The sequence below is a fragment of the Notothenia rossii genome (assembly GCF_949606895.1).
Source record: "Notothenia rossii genome assembly, chromosome: 5".
Classification (NCBI taxonomy): Eukaryota; Metazoa; Chordata; class Actinopteri; order Perciformes; family Nototheniidae; genus Notothenia; species Notothenia rossii.
The window spans coordinates 7700526-7723625 of NC_136903.1; the positions used below are offsets into that span (position 1 = coordinate 7700526).

The 23100-nt window shown below is 40.6% G+C and overlaps 1 protein-coding gene across 6 annotated transcripts in view; it reads right to left on the reverse strand.

The window, feature by feature from the left end:
* Positions 1–23100, reverse strand: part of LOC307038646 (pleckstrin homology domain-containing family A member 7-like) — a 168434-nt gene that overhangs the window by 54438 nt on the left and 90896 nt on the right. For all 6 annotated transcript variants that reach the window (XM_079680210.1, XM_079680208.1, XM_079680209.1 and 3 more), the window contains one exon: positions 3095–3206. In XM_079680210.1, the coding sequence (XP_079536336.1) occupies positions 3095–3206 (112 nt within the window). The remainder of the gene's footprint in view (positions 1–3094; positions 3207–23100) is intronic.

Here is a 23100-nt window from a genome sequence, read left to right on the forward strand (position 1 = left end):
AAAGTATGCAACTTATTCAAACTGTGGATTTGTTTCTTTTAAGGGGGACGGAAAAATGGCTGATCTTTCCTCTGAGAACAGATCCTTTGTCAAGTATTTTTCTTGTCAGAATAAGACTTCTGCACTGCTGTTGGATGTCAGGGGCGATGAGCCAGAGCACCTGGGGGGGGGGGGGCGACGAGGTGCCGTGATAGATGCCCTGTCATCTCCGTGCCGCACCCGATGACACATGTTCAATCTCAGCCCGGCCGCACCTGTTGATGGGCGGGATGAGATTTCATGCCACTGTGGAGCCGAGTATGTGCATGTGAGCGAGTGAAAGGGAGCTGTTAGATATAGACTGAAGGAAAGAAAAGTGACAGGGAGAAAGAGAGATCAAACTACACAGAAAACCACATCCCAACATCCATGAGAGGTGCATGTGGAAGCTTCACTCGGTATTCATCAGCATGGCTTATTCAAAATCGCTCCAACAAATTCCATAATTTTAGAGACAACAACAAATTGCCTGAGCCGATGACAGCTTGAAGGACAAGCAGACACAAAAGTCTGTTTTCACATCTTGTGACAAAGCAATCAGTTGGCATTGGTATGTGTGTGGTGCTAATCTTAGAAGAACATGTGATATAAAGTAAATCTGACTTTAGTATTCAGCATGAAGATGTAAATGTGGTCTGAAGATCAATAGAGAAACAGTACAAGGCCAGAGGAATAACAGAAGAGAGGAACAGAGATAAAGGACGTTCTCTTTTTCCTAATGAACTGTGAAGCTGACACGTCAAGCTACATTTATTTATCAAAAATATAGTATACCATGTTGATGTTTATCAGACATGTTTATCTTGTTCTGCAATCTTATAGTTGCTCACCTGCACTAAACACTAAGTACAGCTGAGTATTTTTGCAGGTATTTGGTCATTAATCAAAGTATTAGACGAACAGACAGAGATATTTTTGAAGATATGACGATATATCTTAAGAGAAATTAATCAATAAATCAATTTCATGGCAAGCCAACTTATAGCTTTGTGAAATGTTCCAAAAAAGCCAAAAATGTGAACCCGATAGTGGCGCTACATGAAGAGGACCACTAAAGTCATGAGGATCCAGAGGGGAAACCTAATGTCTGTATTAGGCTTCACATAGCACTTAGCTCCAGGCTAAGGATAGCCCTGGGCTTAGAATATGAAATGTGAAAAGCCCTTATCAAATGTCATGGAATCCATTAAATACTCCGAGATATTTTAGTCCAGGCTTAAAGGGGTTGACCGACTGAGAATAACAATCAGACAGACATTGCGATCCATAAGGCCGCACCATGGCTAAAGATGGCTGAACATGTAAGGCTTATTATATGTGCACGGTTTGTAATTAGACGCATGTTGCAAATATTTCACGAAAGGAACACTAAATGAGCTGGAGTGTAAAAGTATATACAATAATAAAATGTGTTAGTGCTTAAAAATGCAGCTTCTTTATGGTGCAACTGCCCTTCTGACATCACTATGTAACACCCGCACTTCTATTGTCTAGCACTCCAACACATTGTACGTGATAAGGGGCGGGACATCTCTAAGCGGTTGACCAATCACAACAGACTGGGCTCTGGTTTCAGACAGAGGGTGAAAAGAGGTGCTGCAGCACAAGCAGTATGAGAAAGAGCTTATTGAACATTAAAGTATGGAGACATGTCCCAGTAGAGACACTACATACAATACGAACCTGAAAATGACCCCAACAGGGGCTATTTAATTACCTGCTCTGCCCTGAACGCTTCTTTAATCGAGCTCCAACCTTCCACCTCAACCTCTCTCTCCAATTAAGCCACCTGCTTTCATACCTGCAGACTCTGTATGGATTTTGGTAAACTACAGAAGACCCCTTCACCCTCATTGATCACAACCATTCACCATCCACAGCTGGCATGAGTCGGCTGAACAAGCTAACAAGGTCAGTAACAGGCCACAAATAAAAGCAACATGACGGCTAGTTTATTCATTTGCTGTAGATCTCATCTGAACATGGCATATAACGTGCGACAGTAGGAAAAGATAGTTGGACATAATCATTTAAACTTATTTTGGTTAACCTAGACTAAAGGCCGAGGCATGCTTCAGTTTAAGAAACCCACTGATAGTGCACCCGTCAGCTTCAGGACGGAGAGACTGTCAGGAGTCAGACTGTCCTCTGGCTCATGAGAAAGGATGTTGTGTTTCATGTTGGCTTATTACATTAGCCTTGAGTCAACAATCAAAACAATTAGACTGCTGCCTGCAAGCGTCTAGACTGTGTGTCACGTTTGAACTGTGTATTTGTTCTTATAGAAACTGTTAATGTCTTTATCGAAGGCAACAGGTGTTTTAGAGTTTTTTTTTTTTTTTTTTTAAAAGGCAAGAAAAAAATACCTTTAAAGAAGAAGAGGAAGGTTTATGTGTCCTTTGACGACTTATTTTAATATTCTCAGGGCTGGGTGAAGCTGTGGTCAGGTGGCAGTGACTGAAAGGTGCAGCTGCAGGAGACATTTTATAATAAATGAAGACCGTAGACTTTATTTCATTCATTTGATCTTCAATTGGACTGGACGAAATAAAACCGCAAATACGAAAGGGAAACTAGGGAGCAACACTGCTTTACACTTCTAGTCAATCAAATTTAAACTAAATTACAAATTGATTTGGCAGAAAAATGAAAGTTTGTATGCACTGATGTTACAGTACATTTCAGAATGCCTTCATTCTTTATTGAACCACGTACAGACATGAGCCTCTCGGTTTAGATGCACCTTTTCCAAACAGTGCCAAACATCCTGAACACGGTTGTCTCCATGCTAGGACTTAATTAAGATACAACCACAGCGTAACAGATCACACACACACACACACACACACACACACACACACACACACACACACACACACACACACACACACACACACACACACACACACACACACACACACACACACACACACACACACACACACACACACACACACACACACACACACACACACACACACACACACACACACACACACACACACACACACACACACACACACACACACACACACACACACACACACACACAGACCTTGGAGGTGGTGTCCACGGTGGAGGAAGTGATGGCGGTGGATGCCTCGCTGACGGAGGTGCTGGACACCAGCTCAATGGCCGGTTTGGACAACAAGGAAGCTCCCTGCGGCCTGAAAAACAAACAACATGGGTCAATACACCATTATAAATCCAATACAGCATGGCGATTTGAGCAGTTTATACTCAACTGTATTGTGTCTCACAATTTATCTTAAAGGGCAGTTGGCAGCTATGGCTAAAATCACTACCTGTAGGACGTGTGACTGCGTGTGGATATATTTGGCCTATATTTGGCTTAAGTTGACAGCGTTTTGTTGAGAGAGCAAGAATAAGCGTGAGAGCGACTTGGCCTGGGAACTGTTAGATCGCCGGTTCAATTATATTATTATTTGAAATGTTAATAAGTGCTTTTGACGTGCCCCTGAGCAAGGCACTGCACCCCCACTCTGCTCCCCGGGGCGGGTGCTGTATACAATCGCTGGGCACTGGTCCAAAAACTAAGATGTTGTGGTGCGACCAGGGCCGCCTTAATGCACGGGCTGAAGCCCAGGGGCCTACGGAGATCGGGGGCCTATCATGAGCCAATTAAAAAAAAAAAAATTATTTCGGGTGTTTTTTTTTTTTTTTAAATAAACAAATTCTTGGCTTTCAGAATAGGAAACTTTCATTTCCAAAATCACACGATAAATACATTTTTGAATCTTGTAAAGGGAAGACGACAGCTCTCCCTCGCCACTCTGCTGTTCCACAGCGCCGCCCCCCTCCCTCCACTGAAATTATTATTGTAAGACGTAGAGTAATGATAGATAACACAGCAAGGTCCGTTACAGTTTGTTTTCATCTGATTTTAAAAAAACAAAGTCTTGGCTTTCAGAATATTAAACTTGTTTCGGCAAATTCAGATGATAAATACAACTTTGAAGCTTGTAACGGCATAATTACAAGCGGAGAACGGAGTAACGTAACGTCACAGCAGGCATAACAACAGCCGATGTTTCTCGTGAGGGTTTTCCCCGGGAAACAAACACAATACACACAAACGCAAATATACACAAACACACACACACATCAGAATGAGAATATGTTTCACATGTGACTTATTCAAATTGCGAGTGATTGAGTGAAGAAAAAGTTTGAGTGGCGCTCGGAAAAGGAAATTGTTGAGGGAAAAGGAGTTTCGAGACAAGCAGCTATTACAAAAAATGCCGAAGCTTACAGGTTATTTTAAACCTGTAGGCCAGGATGAGGAGGAAGGACAGATGAGTTCTGTACCGAGCGGTAGCGGTGCCGGCCGCGGGGCCTCGGAGACAAGTAGGCCGTCTGGTTCTGATAGCGATGGAGTAGCGGGAGAGGAAAAACAGACAGGAGGGACATTATCTGTTCGAGGAGATGGAGAGGACGACGAGGACTTGCTACGTGGAGGGGAGCCAACGGCAACCGGACAAATACATGAGGGAGGCCCGATACGTCACTCATATGGAGGAGAGGACCAGGCGCGTGTAGAGCAGAGTGGAGAAGTGCGATCACAGAGCCTGCCGAGGCTATAAATGACTTTGATTTGTTGTTTAAATAGGGGGCCTACAAAAACTATCAGCCCCAGGGCCTGATGGCAGGTTAAGGCGGGCTTGGGTGCGACATGTTATTACCATAATCAGGTGAAGTAACTGAGAATAAAGAAAAAAAGGAGGCGAGGGTGGATGAGGTTTGCTGAAGTGCGACGAAGAACAATCTGGATAGAGAATGTTTCTGGAGGTCCTGGCCGGCATGGAGCTCTGAGGATTTCACTGAGGCCGAAGCTCTTTTGTAAACTTTTATATTCATCCAAGGATGCAGAGGCTCAACAGAGCTGGTCTTTTTCAGCTTCACATTCAGACACTTGCAAACCCAGTCATACCTTATACTAGCTCACCTGTAGCTTAATGCCATCCTGGTACACATGCTGCCTTACACACGCACGCACGCACGCACGCACGCACACACACACACACGCACACACGCACACACACACACACACACACACACACACACACACATTTTGTGTTTTATACCGGAGCTCATATATCTTTCTTTCCAGCCAGTGAAGTATATTTATTTACTCAAGTATTTGACTTAAATATATTTTTTATACCTTTCCTGAGTCTTTTATGCTACTTTATACTGTATGCTTTGCTACAGTTGAGAAGCCATTAAATAATTAACCAATTTAAACATTTTTGAGTTGCATTATGGGTAATCTGGATCCAGTGTCTTTTAGTCTTCACCTACACTAGATACTAGAGGTCATCGTAACCTCTGCTGATGATTTGATTTGGACCAAGTGCATTAATAAATTGTGTGTGTGTGTGTGTGTGTGTGTGTGTGTGTGTGTGTGTGTGTGTGTGTGTGTGTGTGTGTGTGTGTGTGTGTGTGTGTGTGTGTGTGTGTGTGTTCTTGATTGATTGACTGATTGATTGATTGATTGATTGATTGAAAAGTTTATTAACAGCTTGTATATTGGGTACAGTACAGTACAGTACAGCTCAAAACATACAATTGTTAAGGGGTTGCAGACCAGAGAAAGACTTTCGTCTTGTTTACATCAGGGTCCCCCATTTCCAATTCATCATAAATTCATTCTTGCGTTGAAACCAGACAGTCCTCATCTGACACTGTTGCTGCTGAAGACACACACACCTACGTAGCTGAGTAAAATCTCTGTGTGTTCAAGATCTATGTTCCCTTCTTCCCTCAGGTTAGCGCAGACTTATTACCTTACATGACCGTTTCACAACAGGAAGCTGATGAATAGACCTACAAAACACACTCACAGCGGAAACATAAAAAGTAGAGAAGCAGCCGACAGCGTTATGTAACTGTGTACTTCAAGGAGATCAATCATAACCCATCCTTAATCCCAATGCAAACAAGATAATACAGTCACTAAGTTTGGGGAATTATTCAGAGGATTTGTGTTTTTAAATATTTGTAATGGATGTACTCTGAATGATCTGTTTTGAAACAGAGATGAATAAGCCTTTCATGCCTGGAAGGGAAAGAAACTGAAAATATGAAGATGAAGAGGAAGGGTTGTTAAGAGTCTGTGCTCTAACTAAAAACAAGACGATGACTTATTTAGTTCAATGAATTAGCAGGAATAACCTTGAATGCCCCTCTGAACAGCTCTTTAGAAAGGCAGCAGCTACTATTTCAAGGTCTCTTTCTTTAATAGATTTCACTCAGACAACTAACGTTTGAAAAGTTTACTAACAGCAGCACATAGCTTGAGTTTGCCGTCAAGCTCCGCCTCGTAAATCCCAGCAAATATAATAATTGTACATATAATATTGATGCTTTGCTCCATTTCCAATTGTCTGGTAAAACAATATTAGTAGCTGGTACATTTTGAGATGTAATCCAGATCGTATTTATTCTTGTTGTCATTGATGGGCGAACAATTCTCAAATGTTAACTTTGTAGTGCACAATAACTTAAGTATTGCATACGTTTTTGAACCAACTGAAGACTATGTAGGCTTGATCATTCAAAAGAAAGCAGCAGTAAGTAGGTATTTTTGTTTGTTTGTGAAATACACTTTTTCAGTCAAGCTTCTTTTTGCAACATTAAAAGAGTAAAAGTCTAGACTCCAGAACAAACACAGCTTCAGATCTACTTCATCTATGATAAAAGCTCTGTGAATGTATGAGTCACAGCACAAAACAAATCATTCAGGGATCAATAAAGACGGAGTGATCTCTCACTGACATCAAGACTCCTCTGGAAACAGCACAAAGATATAATGAGTCATCCGTACTATAGAGAGCCATGGAAACACAGACAGGTTTTAAATCTTTCCGTGGAGGGGTTCAGCTTAAAACGCTCCATTAATCTTAGACTGCTTCTCCACAGGTGCTTCCCGTAGAGCTATCTAAAGTACATAGCCTTTAAAGGGGCCTATTATGCTCATTTTCAGGTTACATGGTCTTTATTGTTCTCATACTGCCTGTGCTGCAGCACCTCTTTTCACCCTCTGTCTGAAACCAGAGCCCAGTCTGCTCTGATTGGTCAATCGCTTAGAGATGTCCCGCCCCTTACTCTATCACAGGGGTGTCAAACTCAAATACACAGTGGGCCAAAATAAAAAAATGGGTACTAGTGGAGGGCCGGACTGGTTCAATGTTTATTGCAGAACTTATTGAAATGAACTTATTGCACATATTAAACCTGGAACTAACAATGCTTAAATTATTGCCTATAAAAACAACATTAAACATTAAATAATCAGTTGCATTCATTTCTTATGGCTCTATCTGCAGCTTTTCCAGAGTCATTTCTTATGATTACATTTTTCCACAGGCCAACAACAGCTTCAAAAAAACATTTCCCTCAAAGACAAACCCAAACATGCCCTGTTGTCGTGAGAGAAAAAGTGCAGAAGGAAACATCCATTAAACTCAGTGTGCTGCTCTGTGATGCTAGCTCAGATACTTGGCATCTCATCTCGGGTGCAAGTTCATCAATGTTTGGGCTCAGGCTCTGAGCTGAGGAACCCCTCAGGATTGAGTGAAGGTGTGCGTGCAATATACCGGAGAGCCAGATCTAATAGTAATTAGAAATTATCCTGCAGGCCGAAATTAAATCCACCAAGGGCCTGATTTGGCCCCCGGGCCTTGAATTTGACTATCACGTACAATGTGTTGGAGTGCTTGCCAATAGAAGCCGGGGTGTAACATGTGATGTCATTATGTTACGGAAGTGAACAATGGAGTCCAATGGGCTTTTTTTCTAAGGAGTTTTTGCATTGCTAGCTTCCAGAGCAGCCTACAAAAACATGTCATTTCTGCACCAGTCTTTAGAGAAAGGGTTTCAAACTCAATTTCATATATAAAATAATGTTTTATATATATATATACATAAAACAATGTTTTATATTACATTATTGCCTCTGCATTGGATTATAATCGGATAGGGTAATAACTTCGTAATTAACTACGTCTGAGAGCAGAAGTCGGCGGGGGCATATCATTTCAAATAATTGCAAGTCTCTTCAGTGTGCGTGTCACAAAATGAGATGCATTGTGGGACATGTAGTTTATGGACATCGTGCTTCTGTAAAATGGCATGAAACCGTATAATAAACGTATTATATTTTTTGCAAGCTCTTGCGGGCCAAATAAAATGAAGTCGGGGCTGGATTTGGCCCCCGGGCCTTGAGTTTGACACCCCTGCTTTAGAGGGTCTGAGTAAAGATGAGTGAAAAATATGCTGCACTGATGGAAGTTTACAAAATAATAAATCTAAATGTGGACTTTTAATGGTGCAAGTTTAATAAATATATTAATATACACACAAATCCCAACACAAAGGGCCTGTCTGCTCGCTGTGTGTTTCTTTGTGTCTCTGTGTGTCTTGTTGTGTCTCTTTGTGTCTCTGCAGATGACAGCCTGTTGTTGCCTCTCTCTTGCCGTGGTGAGACAGATAAGACGTTCCACGCTGGATGTTTTATTGTCAGCGGGCCGACACGAGGCGGAGTGTGTGTGTAACACTGTCTGATTGGGTTCAGAAGGGAAAACACTGAGCGACGCTTTCTTCCATCCAAGAATCCAACCTAATTACCACACACACACACACACACTGGATCCAGATTACCCATAATGCAACTCATTAGCATCTTTCATTACACCACCTTCAAACCACAACCCCAGGTGTGTGTATTTAAAGAATGGCCTGTAATAGAAAAGGAAAGTTTGTACCTATACAATAATATTTTAATCTCAGTCTTGCGAGTCCTATACTTTATTAAAGTGACATAATAAACCACTTATTAAGTTATTAAGTTCCCTATTATACAGCATTTTGACACATCTAACCCCTGACTCTAATCAGGCAATCACTGCAGAGAGATTAAGACATTTACCCAGAATGCACTGGGCTGTTGTTTCACCCCAAACCCAAAACATGTTTTCTTTGAAGTTCCTTCAAACGTTAGAGGCTTAAATAATAAAAAGCCTCATACTCACAGCTCATCATTAAAAAAAAATACGAAGAAACATGGGACCAAATATCACAAATGACGGCTCAACCAAAAACACAACTCTCTTAAAAATCTTTAAAGGAGGCCCTTTTGTGCTTTTTGGGTTTTCCCTCTTCTGTATTGATCGATAGGTTTGTGTGCATGTGAATGGTCTGCAAAGGCTACAATCCCAAAGTGTCCTCCAGAGGGAGTTTCTCTCCCACACACTTCCCCCTGTGACATCACTATGTAACACTTCTATTGGCTAGCGCTCCAACACATGATACGTGATAGGCTAAGAGGCGTGACATCTCTAAGTGGTTGACCAATTACAACAGAGCCGGCCAGCTAACCAATCAGAGCAGACTGGGCTCTGGTTTCAGACAGAGGGTGAAAAGAGGTGCTGCAGCACAGGCAGTATGAGAACAATAAAGAGCTTTTTGAGACATGTCACAGTAGAGACACTACATACTGATATGAACCATGAGAAGAGCAAATTAGGGCCCCTTTAAGTAAATGCAAATATGTCATTTTCTTTTAAACCTAGCTGAAAATATTCATTGTTGTTCCTCAACTCTGAAGTAAAGAAATGACTGTGGAGAAGGACATAAAGGAGGTGAATACAACTCGAGGACCAACACTCAAGTCGGGCGCTCAAAAACCTGTGAGCGCATAAAAGGAACTCAGATGTAAAGAGATATGTACTGTATATCTCATTCAGTAAAATTGGCCATGAATCTAAAGTAAAACTACAGAAAGCAGGATATTCTTTGGCAGCTCATAGGAAAGTTTTTCGCCTCCTCCTGTTGTGTGGGGGAGGAAAATGTGGCCATGTTGAGAATAAGAAAGGCCACAAAGGAGATGTAATCGCACAGGAAAAGTAATAGTCAGAATCATTCTGACATTTCACCACAATACTTTATCTGCATTTTAATGATACCTCTCACAAGACAACATGAAAAAGTTACTTCAAAACTTGAAAAACTCCCACCATTACAGCTTCACACAAAACACACATACAGTCGCAGCGGAATATGTCACAATCAACAGAATGGCAGCCCACACGACGCACAGCTGACATTTAAATACAGCTTCAACAGCGCATAACAAAACAATCAGAAACTTTAAATTAACTCAGAGGAAAACACTCAGAGGGGAGATCGTTATTTCAGCACTGACATGTCGTTGAGGCAAATATCGTCTAGTAAAGTAAAAAATAAATAAAACGTTTCTTATAAAGATATTCTTAAGGACAGCATGTCCCCATTTCAAAAGGAATATGGTTTGTATTAAGGGTTCTCCACAAAGATCCAACCGATGCATCCGCCTTTTCTCCAACATTTGTTTCCCTGACACTTTCTCTCTTAAAGGTCCCATGTCATGGCCATTTCTACTGATCATAATTCCATTGTTGAGGTCGACTAGAATAGATTGATATTGTGCAATTTTCCAAACTCACATTGGTTTCTCATACAGCATCTCTGTATAGTATGTGTATTCACTCTCTGTCCTACACGGCTCGTTGGAGCTCCTGCCCCCCTACATAACACACAAGGGGACGGGTAATAACCAGAAAAGCATGACATGGGACCTTTAAATCAGTGTGATGTACATGATGTTGGTAGGCCTGAATGATCTTTACTTCTTTGTTTTACACTGTTTTGTGATTTTTTACATAATCTTAAACTCACTGCGTGTTCATTTAAGTGTTACAAAGGGAAAGTTCAACATGCTGCCACTATTTCAATACAGAATCTCAGTCATAAATTCTAAGTATTCTGGGTTGTTTTTACAATATTGGAAATACAGAAATGATTGGGATGGGATTTTAGCCTTTGCCGACTATTTAAATAACGAAAAACCCTATAAAACACACTAAGGGAAAATAAAGTGGAATAATAAAAATAGTGGTTATAGCAGAACAGTTTCATTGTGTCTCAGGTTAAACATTACAATGGTATGTCAATAAGCAATAGGTTAGCTTCATCTTTAGTTGTTGTTTTGTACTTTTGACAGAACTGCTAGTTTCCTCCTGCTTCTAGTCTTTATGCTGAGCTCGTCTAAACAAATCCCAACTGCGACACAAACATGAGATTCATACCTCCTCATCTCTAAGTGTATTTATTGTAAAGCCAATGTAAGATTATGAGAAAAGCAATAACATGAATCCACCGTCGATGTTGAGCAACACATTCCATCTACAACTGTATCCCCCGGATACGTTTGCACACTGCTGCCATGGCAACAGTCAAACCAAAGCACTGCCATGCAGCCCCCCGGTGCAGCGCCATGTGTTCAGTCATCACATCGCTGGCATAGCTGCTCTTAAATCACCAGATCCCATATCAATGAGAAGAGCAAAGGGCTGGAAACACACACAATAAAAACAGGTGGAAAAGGGAACAGAGAAAGATTACGGAAAAACATGATTACCAAAGAAAAAAGGTAGGCGAGGTGACAGCCAGGAATTTGGTTTACTCTAAATGGGAAACCAAGCATGCCTGTTCTTTTCAAGCAAAACCAAGCTTCTTTATGACCTGAGAGTAAAAAAAGGTATTCCCTAGATTCCCCTAGATTGAGCATGTTGGAGGAAATCAAATAGTTTTGATCAAATATATATCAAAACAGACTTTTTTAGTAGGTTTGATAACCCGTGCCTTCTCAAAATATTTACACAATGACATTTTTGGGGTAAGGCTAACAAAAGAACAGCTTGAATTGTCGCATAAATTCAGAAAATGATATTCATTTGTTGTCATGCTGTTTTTAATTCAATGATATCCAAAATCTAAGATGGTATCTTGTGTTATATCACAAATCAAAAGATAATATCAATATAGTAACCTGCCCAACGTAAAGAAGTTAATTTGCAACAAAGATCAGCAGAACAATAAGAAGTTTAGGTCATGTTACTATATTAGGATTAATGACTAAGCCTGGTGTAACAACAGGAATGGGACATTTCTTCACCCTATCCAGGAAAAGTCAACCTTTAAATCTCACTAGTTTCCATGCTAATATTTTCCAGGTTTTCCAGGACCCTGAAGCCGATGACAGGGAGAAGGAAAAGCTTGAGATGCAGACGGAGACTGAGACCCAGACAGCAGCAGGAAGTTATTCCATCTGCTGCCAAAATAAGAGCTGATAAGATACTCCTGCAGCTGTAACCTCCTGACACTTCAGACCCTTCAATCTGCGATAGCCCCTGACGCTGGACGAAACACACACACACACACACACACACACACACACACACACACACACACACACACACACACACACACACACACACACACACACACACACACACACACACACACACACACACACACACACACACACACACACACACACACACACACACACACACACACACACACACACACACACACACACACACACACACAAAGATGTTGTGGTGCGACATGTTATTATCATAATCAGGTGAAGTAACTGAGAATAAAGAAAAAAAGGAGGCGAGGGTGGATGAGGTTTGCTGAAGTGTGACGAAGAACAATCTGGATAGAGAATGTTTCTGGAGGTCCATGAGGCCAAGGACAAATCCTGGGAGTGTGTGTGTATGTGTGTGTGTGTGTGTGTGTGTGTGTGTGTGTGCGTGCGTGCGTGCGTGCGTGCGTGCGTGCGTGCGTGCGTGCGTGCGTGCGTGCGTGCGTGCGTGCGTGCGTGTAAGGCATCATGTGTACCAGGATGGCAGTAATCTACAGGTGAGCTAGTATAAGGTATGACTGGGTTTGCAAGTGTCTGAATGTGAAGCTGAAAAAGAGCAGCTCTGTTGAGCCTCTGCATCCTTGGATGAATATAAAAGTTTACAAAAGAGCTTCGGCCTCAGTGAAATCCTCAGAGCTCCATGCCGGCTCACCGGAGCTTTAAATAGCAGCTTTAATGGGATGTTTTGGATGGCGCCTGGGGTAAAAGCTCAAATGGTTTCTCCTGTTTCCTTGGCAGTGGTGCGATGGTAATTGTATAATTACAGTTCACAGCTAAAAGAAGGTGCATGTTCACCAGCAGACTACATAAATTAATGATAATTACATAGTCTTTTAGTGTTGAAAGATACACTGTAATTAGATGAGAGGAAAATCATGAATATTTACATTGGAGCATGTACCGTGTAGTATTAACGATATCATTCAAACGATATGAATGTGGTGACCCAAGCAAGGAGGATCAGAACAGACGAAGGTGAAGCACAATTAAAGTATTAAACTACAGCCTGATAGCAATAACAGATGAAAGGTCAACGGATTAAATGGTTATTGGCAGTGATGAGCTGCGATTAAAAAGTTCCAGCCTCAAGCAATATATTTTGCTCTAATTCAACTTATTAATGGCCCCCAATAAACCAAACCCTGACCTGATGGAAATCCATGATACAGCTCTGTTTGTTAAAGAATATTTTCAGTTATTCCTTTATATAAGCAGCCAAACAAGACCTCCAGTCTTCTTTACAAAGTACTACTCGCTTCAAAGGTTTCTTATAAGATTTAGTTGTAGACATTACGGGAAACACACTTATTCGCTTTCTGAGAATAAAGATAATGAGAAAGGGAGTTGGTTAGTTTAGCAAAAACTGTAAACAAAAAAAAGGGTTAGGGCAAAAAAAAAAGCAGCCCTATTGACAAAATTGGAAGAAAATCCTTACATTCAATATACGAGAATGGAAAAGACATGATGTCAGAGTGACTTTGAGCCAGGACGCGGGAAGTCAGTCAGAGTTGGGGTGCGGCGTGCGGGTGCGGTGGGAGGGTGCTAGTGGAGCCTTGCAGCGGCGAAACTGTGGCGCGGAGCCACTGGACTTTGATTGACAGCTGACAGGAAGCCCGGAGTTGCCAGGTTTGATGAGTGACAGCAGCAAGATTAGTTGGACGAGATTGATAGGTGAAGTTGTCCATAAAAAACTATTATATTCGTAAAGTGTATAGCTAATATATATATATATCAATTAATTTTATATAAAGCAATATATTTTTGAGTGGGCTGTATCTGTCGAAATCTGCTAGCTACTGTCATGTTTCCTACAATAGCTACCCTCACCACCCTCTGTAAAGCCTTACGATTGAGGGCGGTGCAGCTGCCGTACCAGGCCGTGATGCAGTCGCAGGATACTCTCTATGGTGCACCTGAGGACATGCAAATATGTTTGTTGTCTACTACAAAGACAACCAATGATCTTAAAACTAGTTAGTGAACTTTTTAGGCGTTGCAGTTACAACTCTCCGCCAACAGATGGGGGTGCTGCAGCCCCCTCAGCACCCCCCCCTTCCCGCGTCCCTGCTTTGAGCACCAAAATCTCTGATTATCATATGTTTTATGTTTGTTTAATCTACAGACAGAAATGTAATTAACCATATGTGTGTTTTGTTTGAATGTTGATAACAACATTCTGGGAAGTGTTCGTCTGTTTTTTCTCAGAGGTATTGTTGCGGCATGTAACCACAAATTGCTGTTTTGACACACCTGTTTGTGTATGTATATGAAATACTTGTTAAACAGCGGGCTTTAGAGGTTTTGGGAGGGATATACAGTATATAAACTTTATAGAGTCAGGATAGCTGTTTCCTGCTGCGTGTAGTCCTTTTACAAAGCTAAGCTAAAAGCCTTCGGGCTCCAGCACACATTAGAGTTTTATTGATCTGTTGCAACTCTCAGCATGAAAACTAATAAACGGATATTGCAAAAGCTGAAAGTATTTCTTAAGTATTGACCTGTATGGGACTTCACTTGATACATGAGTGCCTTTTAAGTTATTATCAACTGCAGAAAAAAGCTCTTAAAAAGTGGCCCTATTTTGCTCATTTTCAGGTTCATATTTGTATGTAGTGTCTCTACTGGGACATGTCTCCATGCTCTAATGTGCAAAAAGCTTTTTATGTTTCTCATGCTGCCTGTGCTGCAGCACCTCTTTTCACCCTCTGTCTGAAACCAGAGCCCAGTCTGCTCTGATTGGTTAGCTGGCCGGCTCTGTTGTGACAAAGGAGTCCAATGAAGGCGAATCAAGTGTGGGAGAGGAACTTTGGGACTTTAGCCTTTGCAGACCATTAACGTGCACAAAACCCTATACAACACACAGGCGAGGGAAAACCCCAAAAAGCATAATTCTTTTCAGTCAATATTCACATGTGGTTTTAACCAGTCTTCCAAAGCCTTAAAGGTGGGGTAGGTAATTTTGGAGGAACCAGCTCGAGTGCGCAAGAATTTGAAAATACACAGCCGGAAAAAATCTGCCATTTCCTTACAGAGCCCCTCCTCCAACAGACACGAACGCGCACATGACCAATGAGGGCACGAGATAAGTTTGTGCACAGATGGAAGGCTGACAGGCAGGTAGGCCATCCAGTTATCTTAGCCGGGCCGGCTCAGATGATTGGTCGTGCTTTTTACAGCGCCACGGCTTCCACAGATACATTTTTTTATATATTTGTTGTCAAAGCACTTCAGATATTCATCGCTATCGGGATGTTAAGAGCATTCCATGGAATATAACAACAAGTGTATCTCGAGCCAGTTTTTCAAACGTACCTACCCCACCTTTAATATCTTACCCTCAGCTGTGCGTTGCATAATCACAGCTAATAAAGTCCTGAAGTGTGCCGCTGTAATATTACACTGAGGCACAAAGTAATGCAACTATTCTGCACATGCACTATAAAACACTTATTACTTCTATCATGTGCAGAGTTCAGAATCTATTTTCATAACCACACATCTACACACACCTAATGCTGAAGTGCCAGGTGTGTGTGTGTGTGTGTGTGTGTGTGTGTGTGTGTGTGTGTGTGTGTGTGTGTGTGTGTGTGTCTGTGTGTGTGTGTGTGTGTGTGTGTGTGTGTGTGTGTGTGTGTGTGTGACACTGAGGCATTATCATAGCAGCTTGGACAGCTTCTCGCCTACGCAGCTGCTAATAAGACTTGTCCATCAGTCACAGCGAGGAAAAAAGGAACCTGGTACATCTGTGTTGAAAAAGGAGAGCTGGACATAAATGAGAGACAGAGAAAGCACTCTTGCTTTACAGGAGATGAGTGAAGTGGAGAGAAAATGCAGAAGTAGATAAAAACAAATATGACAGGAAGGTATACAAGTGTGTATCTGTGTTCAGCGACAACAAACCGAGGCTGGCAGAGAAGGACTTCCTACACACTGATATAAATAAGGCTCACTGAGAGAGACTTGAAATGTTAAAAATAATGTTAAACATATGCTTAGATTGCTGCTCTGGTAGCCAGACACATTGGGGGGTCTGCTACAAAATGAGTGCTTTAATACGAGCAACTATATGCACATTTATTGCCTAAAATATTTTTTTTAAATCAAGATATTGAAAAAAGCATCTACAGTTCATTCAGTGACAAGTTCACATATTTTTTCGGACTAATTTGAATGTATACGAAAGAGAAGGACGGCAAAACAAGGATTAATTCAAAGATAAAAGGTAAAAACAGAAGACGAAATGAGAGGAAAATAAAAAGGAAAAGCGACGGAGAGATCTCGGAGACGAAGACATATGACAGATAATATAAAGAACTGGGAAGAAGGAGAAGACGAAATGACAGAAAACGAGGGACAGGGCGAGGACAAATTGAAATAGATAGAACAGGAAATGGAAAGGAATGAGACGGCGACAGAAACAGAACAAATGAACAGGAGGTGAGAATGGTTTGCAAGACATGGAGTAAAATATTATTACATTTGATTAGAGGGTAAAAAAAAGGCTTTACTAATTACTCCTCAATGACTTAGTAAGATGTATGCATGAAACACTCAATTAAAAACATGCCATCACACACATTATAGAAAACATTAGACTAATAATAATTAGGTTGAGATAAGAAAACCAGTATCAAACATTTCTAAAGAGCCAAAATCTAAACTAAACTCGAATATAAGTCAGAGTATTTCAATGGTAGTGTGTATCACGGAGTATGCTTATGTATTATATTATATTAGTAAGGGCCGATGATCTGTTATTCGTTTTCCTTTCTGTATTTGTTATAATAATCGTGAATGAGTTGTTTTAACGATGTACTGAGTGTATGTTTTATAGTGAATGCTAAATGTCCATGCTTTGAAACCCCTTCAAGCGCTTTTGCTTATAAAACTCAGTATTCACCCCTTCACTTCATAAAGAGGCAGAGGCTGCTATACAAGGTGCAACCTGTAAGAAAACATTCATACACACCGCAGGCCATGCCATCAGGAGCATTTGGGATTAAGTATTTTGCTCAATGACACTTCAACATGTTGACTGCATGGGAATTCCCAGTTGAAGCACGACCATCCACCAGCTGAGCCACAGCCTCTCCTATGTATGATTGACCAAAAATAAAGCTTTAGAAACTCATGAAACAAACCTTCCAGAGACTCTTCCTCCCTCACCACATTCAAAAGATCAATCAAAACCCACCTGTTCAACACTGCATTCAACCACTGACCACCCCCCCCCCAGGGGTAGACATTAATGGTCCAATTCCACTCATTTCTTATTATCATTATTATGAGTATTATTATTTGTATAATGCACTTTCTGGCTTCCTGTCATTAGGAGTTAGAAATGTATTGGTTATGTAGTAGATTAGATTAGAACCTTCATTCTCCTAAACTGCCGGGACATTTCCCTAAAGCCAATACCTATATATTTTCTACTCTTCACTTACTGTCAGCATACAGTAGGTCGGCTTTGATGTACAGAGCCGACAGAAGACCTTGTTTATATTGCCATCATATTGAAGCCAACTCCATCGATCAAGCTGGCTGAAACCTTCTCTCCCTCTTCTTCTCTTACTCCCTGTCACTCTCCTTTAACTCCTCCGGTGACTTTCTTTTATTTGAAGATTGTTTTTTGCCAGGCGCTTGGCCGGTTACCGCTAGTATTAAAAACATTTTAGCGATTGGTTAGGTGGCTAGAGAACGCAGCTAACAGCTGTTCGCTTTTCACCCAACAACGACAACCGCCTCACGAAACGCTATGTTGTAGCGTTAATAAACGAAACAATTTAACAAAATTGCTAGTCATAATACTAATACCACGGGACCATTTTTTTTTTTTAAAGCAATATTTTTAGTGGCCCGAGCGGGCAAGTGGAACGTACGTTATGCTGGCCCGAGGGGTCTAAATAGTGCTGCCGGGCCAGAGGGCCATTTGTAATGTCGAGCCCTGTCCCTCTTTTCTGTTTATCTCTTATTGTATTTGTTCTTCGTTTTATTCTCTGTCAAAGGGTCTTTGAGTTTTTAGAAAAGCACTAAATAAGTGTCATGTATTATTATTATAAAATGTGAATCAGTGTTATTTCTATATTCTAAAATAAGCATACTCTTATTTGGGATGGGAAGATTCTCTCCACTGAAGGACAAGTTTTAATTTAAGTCGAGTTTGAAATGAACCTCAGGGCAGGGTCTTTAAAGATCTGCCAGCTGAAGCTCTAGAGGGGAACATCAAGCTTTCGACTCCAGGAGGTGGACTCACTGATCTCAGGTCCTTCAGCCTCACAGAGTCACACTTATGGAGCGGGGGGGGGGTTCAGATCCAGACGTGAGGTGAAGTGAAAGTTGAAGGAGAGACTCACTTGAAAGCCTGACCCTCTTGAGTTAAGAGCTATTTTAAAAGTAAGTTTGCCAGCTGTGTGCACACATACCAGAGAACAACTGTTAGGGTTATTCATTCAGAGTCTCATTGGCATTAATATGTTTAATGCCTAAGAGAAAATTATATATTCAAGTTCAAATTCTTAAGTGGCATAAGCACAGAAACACAGAGAAGCTAACCAAATATCCTTCAGTATTAAAAACACTTTCCTGTATCAATTAGTTTCCTCATACTAGGGGCAAGGATTAAGGTCGGATTAACAATGTTTAAGCACTCATTAAATGCTAAAAGTTTGTCTTCTTGGAGTTTCAAAGTTAATTTTAAAGGATTTAAATATGTTGAGGCGATCATAAGGAAACTGTAACCCTGAGGAAGCCTGATTTGTGGTGGAGCCGATGAGTGAATTAACTCATTTTTTAATATGTACAAATGGTGAAATATGTTTTTCTGTATTTAATCTTTAAACCAGTCAGTGTTGCTGTTGGCTAACCAGGTCTAATAAATAATAAAGAATAAGTGATTTGAATTGTAAGTGTTTTGATCCTGTTTCATGCTCTTATTTTATACAATTTAGTTAAATGTTTATGTATGTCCATGTTGGATCCAAACTGTGAGTGCTTTTGTTTGAGTTTTTTTTTGTTAAATGTGTGAAAAAGTGTCTCTTGTGCATGTTGTCATATGTCACATAGAAACTGAACAAATGGTATAAGAAAGTCAAATGAAAAATGGCCATGTCGGAGCGAAGTTGAAAGATAACATATATTCAATTGATCAATATACATTTAGGGGCTGGAGTTAAAACCAAAGATAAAAACAGTCTGAGAACTTTCTAAAGAAATGGAAATAAACAGGTGAAAGTATTAAAGGCAGCATCTTGATCAAAAGGCTTTGATTGTTTGTTAGTATCATCGAAAGCCTTAGACCAGGGGTGTCAAACTCAAATACACAGTGGGCCAACATTAAAAAATGGGTACTAGTCGAGAGCCGGACTGGTTCAATGTTTATTGCTGAACTTATTGCACATATTAAACCTGGAACTAACTAAGCTTAAATGATTGCCTATAAAAACAACATTAAACATTAAATAATCAGCTGCATTAATTTCTTATGGCTCTATCTGCAGCTTTTCTGAGTCATTTCTTATGATTACATTTTTCCACAGGCCAACAACAGCTTCAACAAAACTATTTCCCTCAAAGAAAAAAAAAACATGCCCTGTTGAAAGTCAGTTTGCTGCTCTGTGATGCTAGTTCAAGCAGATACTTGGCATCTCATCTTGGGTGCAAGTTCATCAATGTTTGGGCTCAGGCTCTGAGCTGAGGAGACCCTCAGGATTGAGTGAAGGTGTGCGTGCAATATACCGGCGGGCCGAAATTAAATCCACCAAGGGCCTGATTTGGCCCCCGGGCCTTGAGTTTGACACATGTGCCTTAGACTGATCCATAAAGCCTCTTGTCAAATATCAACAAAAAATCTATTTAAACATTTGCAACACCATTTACATGTAGAGCCTTGAAGTTACACAAAGTATATGCAAGGCTCTAAATGTTAGAGCTCTGAATGGTAGGGTGAAGGAAAAATATACAGTTTTCTTGTCGTTGTCATTTTTGGATCATAGATACATTTCCCCAGCGTTTTGACCCTTCTATTTCCACAGCCATGCAAGTCAAATGTCGAAAAAAATCATCATGACTGCTGCAAAGGTATGAATTCAAGTGTGATGTTTAAGAGTTTCATGCTGCCCCCAGATGTATTCTGCAAGCTGACATTCAGATTCACCACCTGAGGGCTTCGGCAGGTACATTTGACTTGCTAAAAGGGCTAGAATAAACAGAGCTGTATCCAGAAAGTGGACCGCAGAACTGAAAACATTGAAACACTTTCAACCATTTCCCTGCAATATGATTACTGTTATCTTCCACCAAAACTGATGCACAGTGCCAGGAGCAAGATGTTGTTTTTCATACAGGATTGACAAAGAGACACACACACACTCAAATTCTAAATCCCTGTGCAAACCTTCCCGAATAGTCTCTTTTGGATTGTTGTGGAGCTTTTGCTATGAAAGATTAATCAGTGCTGCATCACAAACCATTTTATTGTAACTGAGACCTTAGAGATTGTCTCCATTGTGGTGAAAGTCTGGTGTGGGTTTAGTCTCTGGCAGGAAAACCTTTCATACACAAAGCCTTTAGAGTGCAATGACCTCTAAACAGGCATGAGTGTGTTTGTTCCAGAGAGATCTGCACTCACCAGTGATAAACCTTCATTTCAATAAAAAAGAATAATAATTTGGACTCGCAGTGAAAAACCTTCTGGTTAAAAAACAAATTGTCGTTATTATCTACCAACTGCAGACATCGAAGGCTACGGTGGCTGACAAGTGCAAACATGTCCCTGTTCCGGGGATAAAGTTGGCCATAACACACAAGGACACAAAAACACACTCCAGTAAACACTTATTCACCTTCTTGTCAGGGACGGATGAGAAGATAACACAACTCAAAACCTGTCAAGTTCAAGGCCTCGAGACAAAACCAGCAGATCTAACAAGTTGTTCTTTGTTGCTTTTTTTCTGGAGTTTAACTTTCTCAGGGTTTTTGACCTTCTTTGAAATAAATGAAATTGTACCAGACACCTGGAAGCCTCTCTGCTCTATCTTGTCTAGTTTATAATAACAGTTAAAGATGAAATGGTCCCCTTGGGGATACATAAAGGGTTATAGTCTGTAGGGCTGTACCCGAATATCCGAATATTCGTTCGTTGGAATACTATTTCGTTATGCGGATATTCGTTTTTTTAATAATTTTTTTGAATTAATTGAAATCTCCAATATCAACGTAAGAGCTTGTGCCTCTTCGCGGGGTGCTAACACTTAACCATAAACTTTAGTGTTTACTTTCTCCGTCTTTATATATTACTTTTCTCCGTTAATCTCCATCATGTTGTTTCCATAACATAACAACTTCCTGTCAACAGCGCTAACTCTCCTTCAAAATAAAAGCATGTCCATACAAAATAGGAAGCCAAGCCAAATTACACTTAAGACATTATACAACTGCAACCAAAGTAACAAACACAATGCGATATCCTTTTCAATTTCAATGAACACAAATTGCATTAATTACATTAACAAATAACTATAAAACAACAATATTGTAGAATAACAAAATTAATGCCGTGAATATACACGTGCTGAAGCGGTTCGCTGCAGATTACAATTATCAATTTTCTCATCTTACTTTAAGAAAGAACGGGATGCAACAAGAAGTACATTCAGCAGCATTATCCAACTCCAATGGTCCAAACAGGAAAGCAGATCACGCTTTTACTGAGCGCTACTATAACACCAGACAGTAAAAACACTCTTGGGTTGCGGTCGAATAGTCCATTTAGCTTAGGAACCTTCCTAACGGAGTGAAATTACCCGGAAGTCCCTCAGTGGCAGCCATGATAAGTGCCGTTCGAATTCTCTAGTATGAAAGGAAAGGAGGTTTCAAACTTCCTTTATAACCTTCTTTAGCTTAGGAACCACTGGACCTCCCTAACCGAAAGGAGAGGAGAAAGTGGTGTCCCACAATGCCTTGCGGCAGCAGCATTTGCTGCGACAACATTCGGCCGTTCACAGAAACAATCGATTATGACCGAGAAATGATATCATGAAAGTTACAGTGCTTGTTAAGCTTTTTAAAACGTATGTGGTAAGTTGCCAAAGTGCTTTGTTTTGAACGTTCATCATGGGGGTTGTTCAACTTTTAAAAGATGTTTGAATGGTGATGTACACAGTGATAGATGTTAAGGACTAATATTTATAATAAATACATTTGTATTGATTTTAAGATCTTTTCATAGTTCATACAATCATACGTATTGGGATCATTTGTATTAATGTGGACCGGAGGGAGAGGGTGACGAGCATAAGTTTCACTTTCCTTTTTTATTTCAATTCCAACTTTGGTCATGAAGAATATGTTTCTCTGTTGTCCACGTTCATAAAGCATAAAGCAACAGCATCAGAGCACGGTGCAGAGTCTCTAGATGAGTTTACAGTAGTCCCTCGTTGTTATTAAGCATCCATGTTGTAGTCCGCTGTATAGAAAACTTTAGTTTCCATAGTTTCCCCACAGCAGCAGAAGCACATTTATGAAGTCCGCTGGCGCATCATAAACACGTCGGATAGTGGAAGTGCATTCGGATTCTCTAAAGTACCACAGTCTCTTCTCCTAAGTCCTTTTGAATTCTCCTATCCACTATCCCTTAACCCTGTGACGTTTCACACAGAGGTCAAGGGGTAGACAATAGGGTTAAAAAGCAGGGAAATAAAAGGCCCACGTCCTGACTGAAAACTAGACGCTTTTCTCTTTAAAGCTGCTGGATACCCACCGAATAAAGTATACTGGCTTAACTTGAGAAG